Source organism: Thunnus maccoyii, chromosome 18, assembly GCF_910596095.1.
Source record: "Thunnus maccoyii chromosome 18, fThuMac1.1, whole genome shotgun sequence".
NCBI classification, from domain to species: domain Eukaryota; kingdom Metazoa; phylum Chordata; class Actinopteri; order Scombriformes; family Scombridae; genus Thunnus; species Thunnus maccoyii.
In genome coordinates, this window is record NC_056550.1 from 14,396,455 (window position 1) to 14,416,192 (window position 19,738).

A 19,738-nucleotide genomic window follows, 5' to 3' on the forward strand; every position below is an offset into this window, starting at 1 on the left:
CTCAGTCTAACACTGTGTGGCTGTGTAGTAACAGTATTTATGTTAATCAATCCAGCTGTCTACACAGTCCGCGTACTGGCTTGTGCCTCCTGTGTAGACACACAGATGGAGCACTTGCTGCTGCTGCTGCTGCTGCTGCTGCTGCTCTGCTAAATGTGCTGCTCATGCCATGCTTTCTGTGTAGACACTGTATTACTGTGGCAACAACAGGGTGTAGTATTGCATCATCGGAGTGCCTTATACAACATGTATAGAAAACAATAGAAGATGCTCTTACCTGAGGTTGGCTTTGTGAGTCTTTGGCAAACGGTCACATGTCACCCATAAGGCCTGAAGCCTCTTGTCAGGGTCAGGAACACTGAAACCACACACACACACAAAATATTTGCCTGTTACATAAGTACCAGAATATCTGAAGCAGCCTGTGAGCACATGCTGCTTCAGGTGTGTCTTTAATGCTTATTAGCACTGAGTGAGTGTGTTTTACAGGGTATTAAAAGAGTCGTTTCTATGTGTGTGTACTGTCTTACTTGGAGGCCTGCGTCCACTCGTCGTACAGGCCATAAGTCATTAGAGGTTCAGGAAGTTCCCTGAGGTAGGACTTCAAGGCTCCTGTGTGCAAAAATATACACACACACATGAGAGAAAAGCTATGAGAAAATGATGTGGACCAGATGGTTTCACTTTTTGTAGATTTGTAGAAGAGGTTGTACCAGCAACGGCGTGGGGATCAGAGTAGAACTCTTCGAGCTGCGAGGTGGAACAGTCCAGCGCCGCCTTCAGCTTCTTCAGTTTTGAAGCTCCGGCAGCTATTCGGAAGAGACCCTGCGAGGAGCATGTAGAAAAAACGGCTGAACATTGTTTTTTTCAACAGGTACGGCAGACTGGTTTCCATCCTAAAATTAAAGAAGTGCGCCTGGGTTGGTAACAGGAAAGGAGAAGTAAAGCATAAAAAGCATGCCATTCACCAAAGTAAAGAGAGGAATTGTTTGTATTACCAATAGAGATGTGGGTCTTTCAGGATGAGTAGCAGACAGACATACAGCCAGAGTTTTGTTTCCATTTATAAAAATGTCTTAAATTGTGCACCTTGGGGAGTCCAGTGATAAGGTTTCATTTGAAGAGTGCAATGGTGAACATACTAATGGATAACAGATGCCTGCACACACACACACAGTGCTTAATCCTGCAGTCCCAAGGCTAACCTTGGCCCTGACCCACATCTCCCTCCAACTCCAACAGAGAGAAGCAGTTAAGTTTTAAGGTTGCAATTTATGCTCTAATCCTGATCAATTAACTTTCAACTCTGCCCTATTTTACCAAAGTTTCTCATCGTCTCCCTCTCTCCTCCCTCCATCAGTACACCCGTACCTCCTCCCTCATGCCGGTCTCCAGCAGCATCATGACGCAGGCCTCTATGGGCAGAGCGATCTCACGGTTACTCCTCTTCAGGTGCTCCTCCAGGAACGTGCCAAACGCCGGCTTCTCCATCCAAGAGTCTAGAGGAGAGGTACTCCATCAGAGTTTTTTTGTGCTAATCTTAGTCGACTTATTCTGCACATCGTAGACAGAAACTGATGTGATTAGATGTGATTTCAGTCATTTTCTTTCATGTGAAAGTAACTAACTTTGCTCCTCAGTCTGCTGAACAGTATTTGTGCATCTGAGATTTTAGTAATTCACTTATCAGGATCAGAGAAAAAGCAGATGTGGCATCAGATAACTAAGATAAATGAGCTCTCATCCTGATTTCACAGAGCCTGGGAAAAATTTGAGCACTTTTATGATAGAAATAAAAGATTGTCATCTCAGACATATTTAAGAGTTTAAAGCTAAAATATGCAACTTCCTTTCCCACTGCAATTGCGATAAAGGTAGAAAATCTGGAAATTGTGAAATGCTCTGCTTCCATTGTGCTAGATCTGTTTCTGTTTACTTTATTAGTGCAGTAAACCAAAACAGGTACAAACCAACAAGCTATAACAAGCTTGTTGGGTTTGGACACAGATGCATGTCAGCTCTACGACTATATTGGGGTTTAATGAGGAAGTAAAAGGGGAGAGACAATGTTGATGCTTTCTTGTTCTGTTTACAAATTTAATGAATGTCTGATTTATGCTTTGCTGTTTACCTTGCTGTAAGTGGATGGTGGGTATAGCTCCCTCCAGAGCTGCCAGAGACCTCCTGTGGTAGTCTGCCTGGGCCTCTAATAACTGGAATACATGAACACAAATCACACACACAATTCTTTGGCAAACAGGGAAGCACGTAATCATTCTGTGTCATCAAATATTGCTGTTGTAGTGGAATATTTGCATCACATTTCCATTTTTAGTTGCAGGTCATTTACACAAAACCAAAGCGCACCTACCATGACATAATACTGTGCATACTCTCCCTCTTTGGAGGCAAAGTTGTACAAGTCTGCAGAGAGCTGGTCCTGTGGGATGAAAAAAAAAAGTTTCCATGATGGCAACTCTAAATCTTCTGCTCCACTTTACAAAGCAACTTTTCATTAAGACACAGATGACCTCCAGATGACAAAGCGATGACCCTTTAATTACATGATCCTAATAATGTGCATAGCGTGTTTGCTCTTGATCCACTCCTGTTACAAGGCCTCCTTTGTCCAGCCAGTTCATTAGATATGATCCTAACCTGATGAAGAGACCCTGGCTGGAATGTACAGCTATTAGTTTAAACATGTCTCCGTTAAACACTGAACATACAGCATACTGACAACACTGTAATTAGGATTGCATTGTTCTGCTGTGTGACAAAATGTTATTTTATATCATAAATGTCATTTTAAGTGGTAAATCAAAAAGATATGCATTGCAAGAGAAATTTAAATATAAAAATACCTTGCATATTTCTACTTTATTGAGAGCCTCGTCCATCTCATCTTTGAGAGAGTCGGCTTTAGCTGCCATGGCCTGGTTGTTGGACTTTGTTGCCTGGTACCACCTGCAGTCCAAGAAATTATTACACATGTATGTCAACATTGAGCATGAGTTTATCTGATTTGACAAGTTTACTTTTTTTTTACTAACCCTGCATCACAGATGCAAACTTATGTTTTGTTTGCACTTAGGCTAAGACAACTTTTAAACTCATTTTCAAAAAGTCCAACATGCTAAAAAAAAAAGGGCAAGTCTGCACTTAATGTTAAGATTTGTGGGTAACGCAAATCTGATGAAGACGTTACAGACCATAACATTACAAAACTTTGTGAGTATAAGCAAGCATACCTCGTCTTGGCTGAGTCATAGTCCAGAACCAGCTTGGCAAGTTGCTTCCTCTGTTTTAGTATATTGGGAATCTCCACCTGTCAGAGAAACAGTGTGGATCACAGCATGAGTAAACACAGTCAAAATCAGCACAGGGAAATACTTTCCCGTGAGAAAGTTTTCTCATATGAATCATGCAGAATGGTAGTATAACACAAAAAGATGCCAAAGGACATGGAGACTTTGGCACAATCGTGAGATTAAACACAGGATATGACTGTACAAGTGTACTGAATGTAGTTTGTCTCAGACATAAAGCAGGGTGAATTCAAAAAATAGCATCCTTGGCCACAAACAACACAAATTTCCAACAGGCAGTATGAAGGGTAGAAGGTGACAGTGTGTGCGTTTTACCTCTGCCAGCTGGTTGAGAGGATCCAAGATGTCTTTCTCAATCTGCATTTCATGCTGCATCAGTTCGGTGGCTAACCTGGTCTCTGCTTCTCCACACACATCCATCATCTTGCTGTTGGCACATACACACAAACACACATGCAGGGGTGTATATGAATATGACAGTCACCCCTACATTCCTCACAGGGAGAAAAATTATCATGTAAAGATAAAAAAAAACATGAGCTCCTTTTTGGACCCTTTGCACTCCTTTCACTCCAATAATTACTTTTAATATATCCTCTTAAATGCTTCTGAAACTGGTTTTGCATGTGTTCATGTCTTGCGGTTAAGTTTTCCATCTCACCCGATCAGACTCTCGTCCCCCAGCTGACCGCCTCCCTCTTGCATTGCCTGGGATAGCATCGTCAGGGGCAGCTTTTTCTGAGGAAGGGCAAACGTAAGCAGACCAGCAAAATGAATTTAGCAGATAAAGTAGTTACTGGGATAGAACTAGAGCAAAAAATACTAGAAACACTTTCTATGATATGTCAGCTTGTCTCTTCGTCTTAATATGTTTGCTTTTGTGATTTGGATTTGGCTTAACTGAACAAACAGCGCAAAGACAACCTCATGATCAGCATCTAGGATTCAGGCAATTAAATATTTTCTAAAGAAACATTGCTCATTTATTATTTTATCATATCTGCAGGCATGTCAAGCATGCATTTTGATGATTTAAGTGACAAATCAATATAAACGTGTGATAAAATAGCATATAACAGTCATTCCACAGTAGATTTTTGATTCCCTGCATGTGTGTTTGTGTGGCTGTGGTAGTAACAGAGAAACTGGCAGGTTGCCAGTGCGGAATATTTTTCTCCTGAGTCTCTCTCATATCTATGTGTTACATAAGAGGAGATGTTATGTGCTCATAGCAAAAGATAGCATGGCCTCGCTAATGCTGACAGTGATGTTAGTGATTCATCCTTATTTAATTCCTGCATGAGTTACATTCTGTGCAGACATCTTTCTTAGAACAAAATGTAAAAGGTTTTGTTAGAGATCCTGACTCTGTGGCTTGTTGCTGTTGTGCTTCAATAATAAGTTTACAAAAGCACAAAGTATGAAGGTGTGTTCAGTTGTGTGTTTCCACAAAGTGCAGCTGGTGAACAAACAAGTGATAAAGAGAAATGGAGTGCTTCTTACATGTCTCTTCTCAGTGTCTGTGCCCAGTTGACCCTGCAGACAGGACACCAGCCTCTTGTGTGTGTTGTGCGACACCAAACGCACCAGCTCCATCCGCCTCTCAATCTGCGCGCACACACACAGACACACACACACACACAACCCACGCAATGCAATGTCATAAAATCAGAACAAACAAAACAGGCCTACAGTGAGCAGAGTTCAGTTGACTGATTTAAAACAGGATGAAAGAAGCTTGTGTAGTACAGTTTCATCGTCCGAGCGCACATATTCCTGTTCGAAAGAAACAAACCAGGTGAGAGCAACAAATCAAAACACAGATGCCGCAGTAGCCAACATCCATCTCTAAACTTTCCATCCTGCTCTTGTTATCGAACGATGATGGAAGATACTGTTTGTCTAGCTCGTGTTGCAGTCTGTTCCTCAGCGTTATTACAACAGGCAGCACTGACAGCCAGATGGAGGGAAACATGGCAGGTAAGTTATACAGACTGATGGATTGTGATCTTTACTGAGAACAGGGAACGTTTGTCTCGACACATAAAGACTCAATGCAGAGATACGATCAAGGATGAACACATCAATCATTCTGACTGCAGGCCTGATGGTGGCCTGATCTACTAGTCATACTTCAAAAAAACGGTATTATAGGGGCCTTCTTGTGGTTTTGCATATTTAACCCCTTTAACTACAAACAGTGTACATTTTACATTGCTGTATCCCATTCTTCAGGTTGATTTTCTACTTTGCAGGCAGCAAGTGGTTTAAATTCACTTAACTATGGTGAAATTATTCCTTCACCACTTGTAGAGACTTAAAACATTCCTGAGATAGTCAATCCTTCACAAAAAATACTTTAACTCTTTAACAAATAATTTATTTTATTTGTAAAAGTTACATTATCATCACATGGTAATGCAGCAGAAAATTTTGGTGAATTAGTTGACTGCTGAAAAACACTGTATGCTACAAAGCCAAAATACAAACGACAAGGAAACGATGACACTGTAAAAAGACATTTTTTAGAACTCAAGCTTCATTATTGACTTTGGAAACAGCTGTTGACAGCATTTGATCAAAATCTCCAAAACAGCTACTTTATGGTCCTTGAGGTGGAATTGTTTTATCAACCACTGTTTCCAAGGTCAAGAATGAACTCTGAAAGTCAACTCTTAAGCCAACTGGGCTAACTCCATCTGCCGATGAAGACCAGGTGATATGATCAAAGGCTTCAAAACAGCTACTAAAAGAACCTTGATGTGAGAGGACCGTTTTGACAAGTACATTTTGTATTGGCTTACATCAAAAACGTTGCTGAGCGGCAACCAACTCTGTGATCTCAGAGTGTTCTTGAATGCACTTACCTTGCTACGCATCACGAGATCAAGCGAGAATCCATCTCGTAAGGCTTCAAGTTACGCGCTTGTGTCCCGACCTATCAGCGTCCTATGAGGATTCTTGTGTGATCGTGTGATCTTGCAAATGCAGCTGCGTCGCAAGGTAAGACTTTGATAGACAGATGGTTCATCCAATCACATGTCAAGCATTTTTTTGTAAGTGCCTGCCCTTTTCCAAAGACGACTTCTCAGGTGGTTCTGTGTAACAAACCATCTGGCACGTCAGGTTGTAAATACACGACTAGAGAGAGTTTTCTGAACAGTTCTTGCTCCCAGTTGCACAAACATGTGGTGATAACATAACTTTGACGAAAAAATAAGTGAGTGACTAAAAACTGATATATTTTGGAAAAGGGTCTGAAGTAAAGTTTTATAGTTAAACTGTTAAAAACACACACAAACACTGGTGCGGTCTTTAAAACCAAACGGCAGCAAATTAAATAAGTTCAAATTGTCTGCGGTATTTCAAAAAACAGACAGGTTTCGTATGAGGCCAAACAGTGAAAACCCCATGCCTTTATTTCACAATTTGGAACTAAGTGCTGCTGTGGCTCAAGTTTAGTGGTAGCGGGATCCAAGAATAGAACGGACACGCACACACTCTGATTTTGCACCCAGTAAGCTGACTGTCATCTAAGTATTCACTTCCTCTTCCTGTTTCAGTGTAAACATCCAACTGTGTTACTACATCTGAGGGCCCCTCATTTGCTGTCTGATCCCCATCTTGGTCTTCTTCCCTTATCCTTCCCTTTTATCCTCCCTAATTTGCTCTTTACAGCATGTGAGTCTGTCCTCCTCCCTCTCCTCTCTCTTTCCTGCAGCTGTTGCTCCATGCCAGACCACAGCTGGACTTGGCTACCTCGCCTGGATCCAATTGATTCGCTCATCATTCAGCTGATCCCCAACTCTGATTAATGCATGGAAGTCTAGCTCTATCTGGTGACAGCTCGATTGGATCCAGACTTCTAACACTTGTTGCCAAGAAGGAGAGAATGAGGCCCAAGTGACTGCAGTGTGGGCGGCACAGCAGACTGGAGGCACTGGGTGATCGCATTGTCTCTGTTGATTGAAAGCATTTTCAGTGAGTGTACACCAAAAGACCCCGGAGAGTATAAAAAAAATCATGTCTTTGATATTGAAGTCTGTTTTGCACATTTCACATTTGAAATGTCTCAGAGTTTAAATATCCTTCTCGAAGTTGTTTGCTTCTCTTGACCCACATTGTTATGCGGTTGATATAGATTTAATTTAGCCACAGTTAAGGCTCATGAGTCACAGAGCTAAGCATCAGATTTTTCAAAATATAATCACCCAACGATCTTTGAAAAACCCAGAAGGTCGTTCTGCTGTTCTGAAAGTGTCTCAAGAATCCTTGAAGACTATTATAACAACTTTGGGGAAAAAATATTCTGTTTGAAACTGGATAAACAAGACTTTTAGCTAATTTTCCAAGTTGCATCTCTATTTTTCTTTTTCGTAATTTAAACAATTACAACAATTTATGTATTTCAGAAAATCAGACATTCTGTCAGTCAGTCATTTCTGACAGTGTTCCTATTATTATTTGCTATATTCCTATTATGACAAGACTGCTTTGTGGAAAAAATACATTGATGATATCATGGTCATAGAGCTGTCTGATTTTCTGAAATACATAAATTCTACTACTAACTATCTTTCTTTCTTTCTATGGAACAGCATGAAACCTTTGTTTACTTTCTAGACCTAACACTTTACAAGGGAAACAACAGTACTAATGAGTCTACAATCTATCGTAAACCCCTAAGCAGAAACACTCTTCTAAAAGCTGAGAGTAACCATCCAATTCATTTGCAACATTCCTATTGGTCAATTCTTAAGATTGCACAGAAACTGCAGCACTGTTACAGATTTCCAGTCTAAAGCTGTTGAAATGAAAGAGCGTTTCCAGCATACAGGTTACCCTACATCATATATCTGCTAGGCCTATCATACAGAAAGGGAATCCTTGTTAGTTAAGAAAACTAGTGATACCACTACTGCCTCACAGATCACAGATTTCTCTACCAAGTACTCTACTCTGGCAGGCAGGGTCAGAAATATTATCCTTAAACATTGAAATGTCCTCAAAAGTGACCCATCTCTAAATAATATCAGCTATGTCCCTCCCCTGATCATGTTTAAACATTGCCGCAATGTGAAAGAAAGACTGGTTCATTTTGACACTAGAAAACTACCCAACACTGGTCACATCATCAACTCACTGCTCTGCAGAGAAGCATATTGGATTCACACTGTGAACACATTGGAACCCTTTGGCATAAATGAAGAACTGAATTTGTTGTGTTTCCTCTAATTTGTCACACTTGACGGATGTTTGCACTTGTACTTTTTGTACTTTTATCTTTGTATTTTTAAGAGAGGCCCATGTTCTTTTGTTTCTGACATGGTGTTAGGGGTGTGGCGCTTGGACACTGACTATAGCAACTCCCACCTTTTGATTCATTATCCAATAGATTTAAAACCATATTCAACCAATTATCCAATTGCAATTGTACACCTGGTCTAGGTTGACTATAAATGTTGTTTGCCTCATGTCTTTGTCCACTTCGACTCTGATGAAGACACAGTAGTGTTGAGACATTAGTCTGTTTGCACAATTAAAGGCTGTGAATTAATCGGTATGCTCCAGTCCCCTTTTTCCTCTGGAAATATGATTAGTCATGGTGGTATATATTGATGTTTCTTTCCAATATTTTTACATTTTTCAGGTTGATTTTCTATCTTCCAGGCAGCCAGTGGTTTAAGTTCATTTCAATACTGTGAAATTATTCCTTTATCACTTGTAGTGACTTGAAGCATGCCTGAGAGAGTTCGCCTTCACGATTTTACAAAGATCACGAGGTAAATTCTTTTTAGAAAATCAGAGGCTTAGCTCAATGACTCAAATGCAAACTGGAGCTAGATTTAATAATGAGCATCAATAGGAGATGTTGTTTTTATCAGTTTGCCACTTTGAAAATAGTTAAACTCATCTTCAATAAAAAATATTCCATCTACAGGAATGTACAGATATTCCACTAGAAAATAAGTCTGGTGATTATTTCTGGCATTTACATCTTCAACGTTCAATTAGTCAGTCTCAATTCTCAAGAAGCCTAATTTACTTTTCTGAGATCTGGCCTCAGGGAGAAACTCAATTAAGGAAACAGACTCATGCACACACACACACACACACACAGAAACACCCTGACAAAATTAAGTCAGAGCTGAAGGGAGAAAAAAACCAGGAAAACTCCCTGATCATGGGCACAGATGAGAACACACTTTGACGATTATCAGAACAGAGACTATCCCTTCCGCCCACCTCTCCAGTTAGGGAGTTGTCCAAAGGTTTACAGGCCAGTTATTGCCATCTTTTTTTTCCAGACAGAAATGAAAGCAGCAAACACAACAAGCAGGTGACCTCTGACCTGCCACAGCAGAAAATGTGGAACGTCTAGTGAGTCACAGAGGAACCGAGCGGGCGGATACAGTTTTGTTTTCTGGCTTGGAGCTACTTTGGCTGACTGGATAGCTGGTTGACTGATGGGCTGGCTGGCTGACAGATTACTAGCTGGCTGACCTTGTTGGAAGGATAGCTGAGTTGCTGGTTGGCTGATGACAGAGCAGAAACAGGATTTAAATGTAGCAATGGTCTGAATAGTCATGTTTGCTTAAAAGGGGTAGTTGGACATTTTGGGAAATACACTTATTCTCTTTTTTTATTGAGAGTTAGATAAGATTGATACCACTCTGTCTATCAGTTCATTAAATATGAAGCCATAAAGCCAATTAGTTTAGCTTAGCATAAAAACTGGAATCAGGGGGAAACAGCTGGCCTAGCTAACTAAGCAAAATCAGCCTTCCAGCACCTCTAAAGCTCAAAAATTAGCATGTTATTTATTTAAGCCATACAAAAACCGAATTGTAAAAATGAGAATTTGCCGTTTTATGGGGTTTATGTGCCAGACAATTTCTTGGCTGGGATTATAGTAACTTCTTGCAGTCGTTTTTTTGGTTGGCAAACACAAGTTACTGCCCTGGCCAAGAAATAGTCCAGCACATGAAACCACAGTGTGTCATTTTTACACTTCAATTTTGTTCATTACAAACGAGATATAACGAGTTAATTAGTGAGTTTTGGAGGTGTTGGTAGGTGGATTTTGTTACTGTGAGTCAGGCTCGTTTTCCCCTGTTTTGAGTCTTTATGCTAAGCTAGGCTAACTTTACTTTTATTTACCGTACAGATATGACAGTGGTATCAATCTTCTCATCCTACCCTTGCAAAGAAAGCAAATATGCGTATTTCCCAAAATGTCAGACTGAGCCGATGTTCTCACCGACAATGAAAACCCATTCTTGAGTTTTCTGTTTGGCTCAACAGCTGGTTAGCTAACAGATACCTGTTTAACATACAGTATCAGATATGGGTATGCTTCATTATCCACAACAATAACTGTCTATTGTGTATCCTTGGTTGTATTCAAATACGGAGATGGGACCAGTTCCAGCCTGACTCTCTCCCCAGTATGAGGCCAGGCAGGCAGCAATACAATCCAGTCTGACAGCCTCCTCAACTCTCCCACTGAGGCAGGACGTGTCCAAACAAGATAAATGCCTTGGCCAATGCAAAAGGACTATGGAAAAATGAAAAAGAGCTACTACGACACCATGGAAATCAAAGTGTCAAATTTCAAGTTGGACTGTATAGAGCAGGGGGCGTGGGGGTGTGCTGGTGGGGGGAACAGGACAAAAAGGGAGAGGAAAAACTATTCTTTCTCTGCTCATGTTTGGAAAGAGTGAAAAACTTTTCCAGCTTGTGTGATTAAATCAAAATGCCAGCACTGATTCACTGGACTATGTCAGTAAACTGTGAGCTGCACATTTTACAGAGATGACTGTAATCAGTGAGCATATCTGAAAATGGACTGTGTGGAGCATGTGTACTGGTAAAACACAGATTCTGACAGGCAACTTGGAGCTCAAGTTGTTTTGCCAAAAGACATCCAAGCCACTTCCACTATGCTGATCGCCTGACAATCACATTCCTCACTGAGAGCTGGAGCTAAAGGAATGTCTAACACAGCACAAAGCTCCTGTCGTTCAGGACACGGACCAAAGACGAGAGAAAGCATTCTCTGGAAGGGTTGGGTCAGTCTGTGCTCTGTGCTTTTGGGACAATAGCACATATATGCCTAAATTCAACTATTATCACTGTTAAAGCAAAAACCAAGCCTCAAATGTTTGTCTTGATTACAGCAAAACTGGCAACATGTATTAGTTAATAATATTTATTCAATTTGTTCACTGCTAAGTATTTGTGTTGTGTGTTAGTGTATGTGCGCGAACCACCCAGGGTTCATAGTTCACTGCTTGCATGTCATAAAACTATGACTTCTATGACTGAATGAGAGTTGAAGAGGGCTTTTAACTTCACCTTTACTTTCTTTCCACAATAGCTCCTTTCTTCTGCAAAAATGCTCTGTCTTTCTCAGTTTCTCTTGTATTTATTCACACTCTTTTCCAAGCAGTGATCTCACAGTTTCACTAGCCAGAGTGCTCCCATCCCCCCAACACACACACACATACACACACATATGCACATAATGCACAGCATACATCCAGTATGATTTCAAGATAACAGAACATTGCCAGGATTTGCCTTGAGTGGAAAACCTTGAGGCACTTTTCCTACAGTTGCCAAACCCCTGAGCTGGCAAGTCATTACTGAATGAAAGGCCCCCAAGAGGAATGTTGTAATGCCAGCAGTTGTACTCCAAACTGCAGAGAGACTTGGCATCAACAACTGTTAAAGCACGATGGCTTTAACAGAGCCTTTATGGAGAACTTGTAAGTCCTTTGATTACTTCCCTGTTTTACTCTTCCAGAAAACAATTTCTAAAAGAAGAGCAGTTTTTGCACTGAGATACAGTGGTGTAAAATAAGGTGGTGTTAGACACCTGAGGACATAAAACCCTGACAGATACTAAATTACACAGTTACAACAACCCGTTCACATTTAGTGCCAGCTCTAGCTTCTAGAGGTGCAATGATACAGTCAGCTCATGATTCAGTATAATACACGTGGTATATGATCATAGTTTGATGCAACAACTCTACTCTACTCTATTATAGTACAGAAAAATCCATACTTAAATGTGTTTTCAACTTCCCCCAACTTTCACCATTTTTAGATTTGTTTTAGATTCCTAATATTTTACATGAAAAAAAAATCTGATTATTTTGCCAACAGATCCCCATTGGCTTAAAAGTAAATAGAAGAATAAAAATGTCTAAATGAGAATGTCTTCATCAAGATAGAAAAGCAAACCGTTTGAACTAACAATCTCATTAGATTGCCACAAATAGACTGTGGTTAATGTGGTTAATGTTGCTGCTCAGTCACATTTTACAAGGTGAAGTGATATTTAGAGGTTTGCAAAAAAGTTAGCAGAAGATGCTATTATGCCTCACTAGGCAGCATAAATAAAAGAAGTGAGAGAGAACAATGATGGTCTGGCTTTGAAGAAAGGCAGTAAACACCATTACACTTCCACACCACACCACTCATACCTGCTACAGCTGCCAGTTTATGCAATTCTTTTGGAACTGCTGTCCACGATGCATGTCATCATAGCACGAAATATTGTGATGTATCTTAACACCCTAGGTAGTGGCTGAGCATTAAACCCCAGAATAGTATAAGCAGTTGGATACCAATGATGGTCTGATATTGAGGCATAATTTAAAGGCAGTAAACACCATACCAGCACTGTTGATACGATTTTTTGAAACTGCGGCCCACAATACATGTCATCAAGTTTTTATAGCATGAAATATTTCATTGCTTCAACAGACATTCAGACTGTGTCTGAGGCATCCAAACCATTTATGTACATGAACAGTAATAAAAGAGAATATCATATTCACCTGTAGGAGGTCATCACTCAGCACTTCTGTTTTCTCAGCCCTGTTGAGAGAAACACAAATCAAAAACTAAATTTAAAAGACTGAAAATGAAAAAAAACCTAAACAAGCCACACATTCAACATACCGGAAATGCATGTGAATTTGAATTGAATGCTTTAAGACTATGTAGTTTTGATCATGTTGGCTAACTCTTCAGCATTGGTGTAGTGGAGTTCCATGACATACTGTGTTTTCTTACGGATCAAATGCACACATTTTATTTCAGCTAAACAAGAGCTAACTTGCTGAACTCAGCTGTAAAAGATGAGGCCATCAAACTAATGTCTATCCAGCCCAACTTGTCTGCAGTTTGCACTGTGTGAGCCTGCAGCAAAAGTTACACAGCGCACAACCTGCTTCAATCCACAATAAAATGTCGTCACATGATATACTTGTTAACAAAGTGAAATTTGATTACAGTTTATGAACCACACAATTGTGCACAAGCCCATCACCACATGTGCCTGTGGCTGTTTTCCATGATGGACCTGTCGGATTCCTCCACCCTGTCCAAAGGCACACTTCCTGTTGTACCATCTCCACCTTGTTTGTTATGGCAACAGGGGGAAGGTGTGTGTATTTGTGTGAGAAGGGGGAGGGTGGGAGTTGCCAAGTGGCTTGTTGCTGTCTGAAATGCACCAAAACACACTGCACATTGTAGCAGAATCTAAGGAAAATAGGATGGTGACATCACTCCAAAACTTGTAGGAAACATTGATAAAATATCATAAACATCTGACATAAGAAACACACTCGCCACTTTAAATATAATCTCAAACTTCCAGTGCATTTCTTCCTGTTTCTTGGTTTAAATCTTGCTGAGCTAGTGAGACCAGCAAGCAAGGCCAACACTCACCCCATCAATATCTAACAAATACACCAACCACATATGCATTACGTCTACACACACAAATCTCTGAAGACCTCTTCCCCTCCCTCTACCAGAGCAGGCATAGCCCACACTATAGATTTACATCTCACAGGGATCAATTAACCCCTCTCCCACACAAGACTTATTACCTAATACTGTTGTAAGACTCAGAAATAAGATCTTCACAAGCTACACCCTCCACATACAGGCTTACCTCACTAATGCCTGAAATGTTCCTCAATGTTAATCGAAAACACCTTTGAATGCACTCTGAAGTATCAAGACTGTACCAAGAGTAGAGATTTTTAGAGCAGTCGAGGTGACAGCAAAGATTTTTCAATTTTGGCACAAAGCTAGAGATCAAAAATTATTCAATAGATAATTTTTAGTTATAAGTAATCAATGATTTGATGTTTGGGTCTCATGTAAGCATAAGCACTGGCCTAACATATTGCAAGGGCTGGGTACTGAAAATCAGTACTTTTATTGTACAGACTGTATTTTTATACAGTCACATTTGCATTGAAAACTTACTTACCTTTTCAAAGTATTTAAAGGTATTTAAAGAAGTATAGTTTGGTATCTGTGCCAAAACTCAGGTTAGTATTAAGCATTTTCAAATGATACCCAGCCTAAAGCTGCAACGAGTAATCAATTATCAATCAATCGATTGAGAGAAATTTGATCAGCAACTATTTTGATAAGTAAATAGTTGTTTAAGCAATTATTTAACCAAAATGGCAACAGTTCACTGGTTCCAGCTTCCCAAACGAGAATATTTTCTGATTTTCATACTCTGATTATAATAAACTGAAACAAAACCACGGGCTCTGAGGACTTAGGGTGGACATTTTACTGACCTGTCTTCTCATATGTACTCTATAGTAACTGCTTTTCTTGCTATATTAAAAGGAATAACCTGCAGCACTTCCGAGCAACAAAGGGTTAATTCAGGGTAAGAGGGGAATCCTCACTAAAGTTTACAAGTATAGAAAAAAACTGTTTTTTCATGTGGTTTCAACAGAGACAGAGATAAACTAAAAAAAGGTAGAGATATACTGTAGGTGACAGCCTGAGATATAATCAGCCAGAGCACCTACACACTGATCCACATGATCGCATTACACATTAGGCTGCACTGGCTCGCCACTGAAGGAAAAAGCTACATGCACAACTTTCAGATTCCTATCAATATTGAATTAGCATTGATTTGAGTGGAGTAGAGCTTTGACCTAGCCAGCAGCTATTGTTCTAAGAATAGACTCCCACAATGCTGGAGCCCAGACCCTGAAAGAAAACTGAAAGAAAACATAACAACACAGAAAACTGAAGTAGAGGAGTAACTGTGCAATGTATGATATACTCTGTTATGTACATTGACTTTTAATTCATAGAGGTCAACCACAAACACAATTAAAATGCTAAAACTTTAGCGGTGAAAACATCTGACAACATTTCCATGCGGATGTTTTCATTCCAAATTTGTTTTTTTAAAGAGAACTCTCTAAGCTTATCTCTCCTAAGTGCTGCAGAGGTATGCAAGTATTCATAAACACCGTACCCTCTTAACTCCTACCACGCTGCAACTACGTGTAAATCAAACTGCTTCCTCCTTATTAATCGCATTTACATCAAACTGGTTTCCTCTTTTAGAAAAACACCCCTCTGTGGCTGCGAGACGTCCCCCAGCCCTCCGCTGTGTCCCCGTCAACAACAACCATGGAAATGCTTACTCCACAAAAACTCTCTGTGCCTGGCCCTTCCTGAGCCAAACAGAAAACCACATCATTACAAACTGCCATGGGGGGAGACAAATTCAGCGGTTTGTAAACTAGATAGAAAGGTCTACCAGCTTTAGCTCTGTTCTTTCAAGTTTCAGTTGACCTATTTGTGTGGCAGGATGGTGGGTTTAAAGCAGTTCATGGTATTGGATAACTGTTACCAGAGGATATGTGGCAGGTTAAACTCAATGCAGAGTAATCCACAGTCAGTGTGTGCTTGAAAACACTTCGGCCTCCCTGTACGCAGGCTGTCATTCTGCTCAGTTGAGTTTTACTGCTCTTACACAATATATGGAGGAATGTATGTGAGGAATCCAAGACCAGTGGCTACGGGCTATTTGGTTAGAAAAGTCATTTTGAACGAAACATTAAGAAGATGCCGTTAATGCAGTAATAACTGAAGACATCTTCTCAGTGGTGGCTGCTGATGGAGAGCAGGGGCTGGAAACCCCTGTGGGGACGGAGATGAAAGGAAAGGAGGAAAAGGAGATGGTGTAGATTGTATGTTTGTGTGCACGTCCTGCTCTACAATTGCAGAAATACCAGTAACTCGCCTATGCTGTATAGATACCTCTAGGCACTGCAGTCCCTACTGGAGTGAAAGGTGGAGACATTACAGGGGCCCAAAGCTGTAAAGGGCCCACAAATATTCCACTGGACAAGTTTTATTAGAAAGGAGTCGATATTTTTCTGAGGGCTCAAAATTGCTTCCAGATATACTGAAAGATATGATATACTGAAGAAATAATTAATCTAATTAAGACCTGAAACAATGAATCAATTAGTGGATCAACAGAAATATGGCAAATATTCACTGGTTCTCTCTTCTCAAATGTGAGGATTTGCTACTTTTCACAGTTTTATGTAATTTTGAATTAAAGTTCTTTGGGTTTTGGACTGTTGGTCTGATAAAACAAGATTTTTGATTTTTTTCACATTGACTAAGATTAAAGCTGCAGCAATTGGTTGATTCATTAATCAGTTGATAAAAAAAATATATATTCAGCAACTATTTGGACAATCGATTAATCGTTTAGAGAAAAATAGTCAAAATTCTCTGGTTCCAATTTTATGAATGTGATATTTTCTGGTTTCTTTTGTCCTCTATGACAGTAAATTGAATATCTTTGGGTTGTGGACTGTTGGTCGGGACAAAACATGACATTTTAGTTCGTATGTTCGGCTTTAGGAAACGGTAATTGACATTTTTAACCATTTCCTAACATTTTATAGATTCAGTGACTAATGATTAATCGTGAAAATAATCAACAGATCAATCGATAATGAAAATATTCATTAGTTGCCGCCCTAGTTAAGATTAATCATTATAAAATAGTTGATAGGTGCAGCCCTAAATGTAATTAAGCCATTAACTTACTACTACTAGACACAATGTAAGTGCATACATTGATATTACAGTGACTTTGGATACATTGAACACATCTGTAATCCCATTTACTTTTTCACACGTTTTTACTGGCCAGCTTCAACTGAAAATTAAACATCAAATTTAATGAAAGATTTCTGCTTGACATCACTAAACTGCTACATGATGCCTCTTAAACTTTATGAACTATGCAGGTATTGTTAGAGAAAAACGTGGCCCAGCCCTTCCGACACCGCCCACAACAAAAAGACAGATGTCAGTCAAGGGTTAACACCATAATGACAAATTATGAAAAGCAACAATGTTGGCCTACCAGAATATAAACATCAACTTACAACAATGCATGTTGTTGAAATAAACACCCACCTTCCAACTGTCTGGTTGGCAAGCTGCCTCATGCGATTAAACTGTTTCTTCATGTTTTCTTTCCCTCCTCGGTGTCTCCTACAAGTCTGTAAAAGTTAGAGGCACCTCGGAGCGCTGTCGTTCATCCACCGCGGATCCAAAAGTTGCGCTACGTCGCAGCCATTGTGGCAGAGTAGGGCTGCGCTCCGACCAGTTTAGTGCGCTACAACTGAATGGTTTTCCTGGCTAAACCCAGTGACACAAGCCGTCGCTCTTACACTCCAGAAAGACGGCAGAGAAGTCAGTTGAAACGGCCTCTGTCGGACCTCTGGATCCCCATTGTCACGAATATCTGAAGTCCTGTTAAACTGGCTAGTTTGAGTGCAACCAGTGTGGTAGGAAGAAGGAAGTGCCTTTACTTCCCTACTGTATGCTGCATGGGCCAATGGTGACATGTGATACCTTTGCAGAAAAAAAAGGAAAAGAAAAGCATTGACTCAGCTATTGGGTTGTCATGGTCATAGCAAAGTCATACATTTTTTAGTCTGTGAATGAAGAATAGGCTATAGAAAATCATATTACGTTGTTTAAGTGGGCCCATTATTTATAAGAAATTGTTGAACTAATGTGGGAAAACAGGGGAAACTTTGACTAAAATCACACATTTAGCCAAAAACAATACTTGTAACAATCCAAATCAGACCCAATAAATCACAGCTGCAAAAAGTAATAAGAAGCCCTTTCAATGTATTTAACTCTCTAAGCACTGACGCAGGGTCAGTCTGGGTCTTCAAAGAGGGATAAGTGCCTCCAGATAATGTGATCTCCGGACTGACTGAGGATCAGTTCGAGATGAAACACTGAAACACTGAAACACTCTGTTGTTCACAGTGGTCTGCTGCCATCTTGTGGCTGCAGATCTGTCATGACATGGGCCTGACCCTCTGAGAATCAATCAGTTGTTCCTGCTAACTTGAATTTACACTACAATACATTTTATTGCCGTGATAAATGAAAAGAAAACATCTTATTGTTTGTAGTATCTGGTCATATAGATAGTTTTGGGTTTGTGTGCTGAGAAATCCACTTCTGAGATGTATACTGGCAGTCCTGTACGAAGGAGTTGAATTTTTTTTTCTTTTCTGCTGCTCACTGCAGTGTTCCTGTGCTGGTAGACATTTTTCTTGGATGACCTTGTAGAGTTCATGATACTCTGCTCTTAACAACTAAAAAAATCCCACTATGTCTTTTCAGACCAGTGGCACTCCTCTGCCTTATCTGCCTTATCTAGCCTATATAAAGAGGGTAAAAACTGCAAAGGCTTACAGCGTAGTATGACCTATGAACCTGGTTTGCCATGGGACTGATGGTGTGTGCGTTATTATGTGCACAGAGTGAAGAACTCTTGAACTTTCACTTTAAAGTACTTTAACCCTGGCATGTTGATGTTAAAGAACAACTAGCACCATATCGTCACGTCTCAGTGTTTTTAAACAGCCGTGCATCCAAGTGAGAACACAAAACAGCTCTGTGAGACAACATGCTCTCCTCTGTAGGAATAAAATTGACCTTCATCTGTCTCTTAATTACCTGCACCTCAATTAATTATCAAAACCTTCCTGTCAGATGTAGCCATGGCAAGTTATGCCTTTGCAGAGCTGTTATCAAAATCCTGTCATTGTCCAGCTGATAATGTTGGACACTTGTGCAGGCCTAAAATCACATTCCCACTCCAAACTGTAAAAAACCAGGCTCCTTCTCATCTGTCCAAGATGGATGTTTAGTATTTCTATAAGGGGAAAATCCTGCAGATTCTTTGTTCAGTGTCTCCCCCTACAGGCACTGAGCATTATTTCAACTATTTCAGTCTGCTGTTACCCAGCAATGCGAACTATAGAATTATTCTGATTTGACCAATGGCAAACCTTTAGCATTATAGACCTTATAACCAACTATAAGAACAGCTAAGGATTCAAAATTGCTATTCTGTTTCTGAAAAGATCTAAATAAAGATCCTAGTCAGGGAGGTAATGTGTACTCTAGTACCACTTATTCCATGACATGAGGGTTTTTCTTGTTTGTTTGTTTGTTTTTTGTCATTTAATGTGTGATCATTAAATGACATGAATATCAAT

The 19,738-nt window shown here is 40.0% G+C and overlaps 1 protein-coding gene across 7 annotated transcripts in view; it reads right to left on the reverse strand.

The window, feature by feature from the left end:
• arhgap17b (Rho GTPase activating protein 17b) overlaps positions 1–19,212 on the reverse strand; it is a 27,184-nt gene extending 7,972 nt beyond the window's left edge. For 3 of the 7 annotated variants that reach the window (XM_042392821.1, XM_042392825.1, XM_042392826.1), the window contains exons 1-14: positions 18,186–18,414; positions 17,625–18,065; positions 13,181–13,220; positions 4,833–4,937; positions 3,991–4,067; positions 3,645–3,756; positions 3,252–3,328; positions 2,865–2,967; positions 2,372–2,440; positions 2,132–2,213; positions 1,372–1,499; positions 714–825; positions 531–612; positions 278–358 (exon numbers count right to left, since the gene is read on the reverse strand). In XM_042392821.1, the coding sequence (XP_042248755.1) occupies positions 278–358; positions 531–612; positions 714–825; positions 1,372–1,499; positions 2,132–2,213; positions 2,372–2,440; positions 2,865–2,967; positions 3,252–3,328; positions 3,645–3,756; positions 3,991–4,067; positions 4,833–4,937; positions 13,181–13,220; positions 17,625–17,677 (1,121 nt within the window). In that variant the 5' untranslated portion in view covers positions 17,678–18,065; positions 18,186–18,414. Of the gene's footprint in view, positions 1–277; positions 359–530; positions 613–713; positions 826–1,371; positions 1,500–2,131; positions 2,214–2,371; positions 2,441–2,864; positions 2,968–3,251; positions 3,329–3,644; positions 3,757–3,990; positions 4,068–4,832; positions 4,938–6,196; positions 6,352–13,180; positions 13,221–17,624; positions 18,137–18,185; positions 18,415–19,193 lie in introns of those variants that run through there. The other 4 variants (XM_042392823.1, XM_042392827.1, XM_042392822.1 and 1 more) reach the window with 4 other exon arrangements.
• Positions 19,213–19,738: the final 526 nt, after the last annotated feature.